Here is a 4,574-nt window from a genome sequence, read left to right as displayed (position 1 = left end):
GAGTGCTGGGATTAAAGGCGTGCACCACCATCGCCCGGCCAGACCCTTTCTTGATGAGACTCGACAAAAACAATGTACTTTATTGCCCAGTGATGAATGGAAGAGCTTGGGGAAGGGTGTTGAAACCTTCAGGGACTTTCCTGACCTGTCCCGGAAAACACACGCTGACCCTCTGCTGCCTGTAAGTGTAAGCCGCTGAGTGTTAGAGAAAAGGATACATGGGAAGACACAGGAGGTAGGACTTGTGGAGGGGAAGTAATGTTGGCAATGGAGGAGTAAGGAGAAGGTATCTTCCCTGGCGCTGGAGCACATACTTTAATCCCAGCCCTTGGGAGGCAGAGGCAGGAAGCCCTATATTAAAAAGGGGGGGGGGACGGTGTCTCAGGAAGTTGGAGCAATGTGTGAGAGGTAATCTTTGATTTGGGGTGTGGTGACACATGCCTTTAATCATAAGGAAAAGTCCCTCTTCAACTCTGTGAGTCTGAGGTCAAACCTGGTCTACAGAGCTAGTTCTAGGGGAGCCAGAGTTACACCATGAAACCCTGTCTTGCAAAAAAAAAAAAGAATCTTATTTTAAAATGAGGTGAGGTAGAGAGATGGCTCCACACTTAAGAAAACTTGTTGCCTGGCTCAGAAGACCCAGGTAATACACTGGGTATGGCCTCAAAGTACCTGTAAGCCCAGTGATGTGAGGGCAGAAGACAGAGGATTGCTGGGGCCTTGAGGTTGCCAACCTAGCTAAAAAGAACCTCTAGGTTCAATTTGAAACCAAGCCTCAAAGATAGAAAATAATAGGGTAGGACATGGGTTGCCCTCCTCTGGCATTGGCCTCTGTGCCTGCCCAGGCACATGCACCCACAAACTCAACTACACAACACAAATAAATATGAGAGAGAGAGAGAGAGAGAGAGAGAGAGAGAGAGAGAGAGATATCAAGGTCAATTACAGTTACAGCTCTCAGTATGTTAAGATAATGTCTCAAAAAAGAAAACAGCATACTGAAACCTAGCTAAAACAGGGCTACTGTTGAGTGTGGCTGGAATGAACGGATCCCAAGAGGGGCAGCCAACCACGATGGGAGGAGTTCTTAACAAATTTATCTTACACCGCTTTTCCAAACATACTCATTACAGCCCAGAAACAGCAGGCTTTTAGAAATCCTTCTCATTTGTGGGAGGAGAAACGAAGGGGGTCTCAGCTGTAGCTAGCTCGAGGGTCTACCGTTCTTTATGGAGATGGGCCACACACGCAGGCCTCACACAGCTGCCACTGGCTCCCCAGGAAGCCAAGTGCTCTTACAGAAGCCCCCTCCAAGGGGACCCACGGCAGTGACAGGCAAGGCTGTGTCTGGGATGCCAAGCAGACAGGAGGGCTTTAGGCAGAGAAAGGAAGGGGCCTGAGAGGAAGGGCTCTGCAGCACAGAGGACAGAGCAGAAGGGACTGATCCGTTCTGGTTTTCTCTGCAGCACCCGTGCCTCCCGCAGCCCCCCCTTCCCCCAGATACTACCATGTCCTCTACAGAGAGCACGTACAAGCTCTTAACCTCTGAGCCATCTCCATCTCTTGGGCTTTTTAAAGTTTGAGTCTGAAGGATTGAATTCCGGTTTTCACACCTGCTTGTAGGACAAACACTTCACTTACAGAGCTACCGCACCAGCTTTCATTTGTTTATTATTTATTTATTTATTTATTTTTGAGACACGTTCCCCGTACCCTAGGCTGGTTCCCCAGCTCAGCCTGACCTTGAAATTTCTGCTCTTCCTGCCTCTACCTCTCAAGTGCTAGGGCTGCAGGTGTGCAGCAATAGGCCTGGTTTTGTGTGGTGTTGCGGATCAAATCCAGGACTTCCTGCATGCTGGGCAAGCGCTCTACCAACTAAGCTACAAAAGAGCTGAGTATTGGCTCTTAATATTGCCTGTTATTATTACTGCAGCTGCTATTAATTCCCAGTCAGGCCCTGGGCATTGGATGGCATGGACAATTTGTACCTGGTAAAGAGGAACTTCCTGACTGCTGAAATCTCACCACATCAAAGCCAGTCCAACCAGCAGAGGCCCAGGACCCAGTATGTGTCCTGGAGTTCTGGCCTTTGTCCCAAGAAGAATGAAGGTTACTCAGGATCCAGCCAGGTTCCCTTCTTAGGAATCTAAAGAATTGCTTGAGAGATTGTATGGTGGGAATCAGTGGTTCAGTTTATGTATTGAGGTGAAATGCTCAGAACGACCCCTAAATTCCAGACCTCTCCCTGAAGCCAGACCCAACCCATCGGCTTCATCCGGCATTGGGCCCAGCCACCGAGGTAGTGCAGATCACTGACAACTTCCTTGAGCCAATGGTGGCTGAAAGGCCACGTTCCACAGACCACGAGCGCTGGGAGCCCGTGTTACCCTGAACTGCCACAGAAAAGGACGCTCACATCTGTGTCTACATTAAACACATTTACTTCCATTAAATGTTTGCTCCTGCACAAGTGGAGGGGGTTCGAGGGTACAGAATGATAACTGGGAGAGCTGCGTGGATCACAAAGTCATACAATGAGGCCTAGAAAGGCTGTAACAATGGTGAGGATTGGGGCTATGTGGGGAGATTTTGAGTGTAACCCCTCAGGTGATAACTTGAGTGTATGATGTGTTGGGATCTCTGATTGGTTCTTTTCCTTTTGCTGTTTCTCTTGTCGACGTGGCAAGAGTGAGTGACAAGCACTGTCCAGCTGCTCCTCTGGAATCATGTCCTCCAGAGGACTTTGCCATCTGCTTTGCTCCCGGACCTGGAGGTGACAGTTGTCAGTCAGCAGCTCTTCCGGGTCTCCTGTAGCCTGTTAATGCTCCGGAAGCCCCGGCGCAGATTCATGCCCTGCTCTCTTGCCGTCTCACCATACCTGTTCCACCTCTCTGAAGACGCGCAGCAGGTTTCCTCGAAGGACACCTTGCAGCTCCTGTTCAGTCCAGCCCCGTCTCAGCAACTCCTCTATGAGCACTGGGTAGGTAGACACGTCCTCCAGTCCCTGAGGGAACCTGTGCAGTCACCAGCAGGCGAACCTCAGACCCGATATCCTAATCCAACTGAAATCCTCAGCTCTATCTGAGTTAACCCTCAGCAATGGTCATACGTGGGGCTGGAGACTAGGAAGGGGTAAGTAGTTTGCTCCAGTCCTAATTCTTCAGAGGTCTGAAAATCTCTTAAAAAAAATATGTAGGGCTGGAGAGATGGCTCAGAGGTTAAGAGCATTGCCTGCTCTTCTAGAGGTCCTGAGTTCAATTCCCAGCAACCACATGGTGGCCCACAGCCATCTGTATTGAGATCTTGTGTCCTCTCTGGCGTGCGGGCATACATCGAGGCAGAATGTTGTATACATAGTAAATAAATAAATCTTTAAAAAAATATGTAGTGCTATAAATCAAACCTTGGGCCTCATAGATAAGCAAGTTCCCTATCACTCCTGGTCCCTTCCTTGAACAGCTCCTAAAACTCACTAAATGGTCTTTTAAGATTTATGCCTTCCAGTTGGGCGATGGTGGTGTGCGCCTTTAATTCCAGCACTTGGAAGGCTGAGGCAGGCTTCAGATCTCTCTGAGTTTGAGGCCAGTCAGGGCTACATAGTGAAACTCTTTCTCAAACAAAAACAAACAAGAAAAGATTTATGCTTTTTTTTAAAGATTTATGCTTTCTAATAAATGCAGATATCCCCTCTGTTAAAAAAAAAAAGGAGTATCTGAAGCTGTTGCTCAGGAGTAGAGTCCCTGGCTTGACTAACTTCAGGAAGGTTCTGAAGTGGAAAAGAAAAAAAGGAATACTGAAGAAACAAACACAGGGGCCAATAATAGGTTCAGTGACTAAAGGCCTAACAACCTGAGTGTATTCTCTGGAATCCACATGGGAGAAGAAAAGAGTGATTCCTGCCATGTGTGCCCTAGTATGCACATCCACCCCACTTTCCAAGTGGTAAATATTGTTTTAAAAAAGAAAAGGAATAGCCAGGCGGTGGTGGGGCACACTTTTAATCTTAGCACTTGGGAGGCAGAGGCAGGCAGATCTCTGAGTTCAAGGCCAGCCTGGTCTACAGAGTGAGTTCCAGGACAGTCAGGGCTACACAGAGAAGCCCTTTCTTGACAACAGTACCGAGAATAACAACTGGCAGAGAAGATAGTCCGCTCAGAGGTCTGCAGTGGGTGCACGAGCTAGAAAAATGAGCTTTCTCAAAGTACCTTCGTGGGGGCCTTGGGCTGAAGACATACAGGAGAGCACAGGAAAGAGCCCTGGGGATGGAGAGATGTCCAATGGGCAAAGCCTAAAGGCTTTGAGGACCTTGATGCTGCGAGAAGCAGCTTCAGATCAGCCACGGAGAAATACTCACTGCGCGGCGCCATCGTAATCTCCACCAATCCCTATGAACTCCGATCCAATCACTGCTTTGATGTGGTCAAAGTGATCTGGGGAAATGGACAGTTAACAGAATGGGGTTTTCAGGGAAAGAGTGGCCTTGGAACTAGGTTTGGCAGATCCCATTCCTCCTTGGATTACAGTCTAGGATTCTCTCTCTCTCTCTCTCTCTCTCTCTCTCTCTCTCTCTCTCT

At 48.5% G+C, this 4,574-nt stretch overlaps 1 protein-coding gene across 1 annotated transcript in view; it reads right to left on the bottom strand.

Moving 5' to 3' along the window:
- Positions 1–2,465: 2,465 nt before the first annotated feature.
- LOC101998641 (dipeptidase 2) overlaps positions 2,466–4,574 on the bottom strand; it is a 7,672-nt gene continuing 5,563 nt past the window's right edge. The window contains exons 8-10 of the mRNA XM_005345434.2: positions 4,355–4,430; positions 2,879–3,014; positions 2,466–2,767 (exon numbers count right to left, since the gene is read on the bottom strand). Coding sequence (XP_005345491.1) covers positions 2,528–2,767; positions 2,879–3,014; positions 4,355–4,430 — 452 coding nt within the window. The 3' untranslated portion in view covers positions 2,466–2,527. The remainder of the gene's footprint in view (positions 2,768–2,878; positions 3,015–4,354; positions 4,431–4,574) is intronic.

Source organism: Microtus ochrogaster, chromosome 4 (assembly GCF_000317375.1).
Source record: "Microtus ochrogaster isolate Prairie Vole_2 chromosome 4, MicOch1.0, whole genome shotgun sequence".
In the NCBI taxonomy this organism is placed as follows: domain Eukaryota; kingdom Metazoa; phylum Chordata; class Mammalia; order Rodentia; family Cricetidae; genus Microtus; species Microtus ochrogaster.
This window is presented reverse-complemented; position numbering and strand designations above follow the sequence as displayed.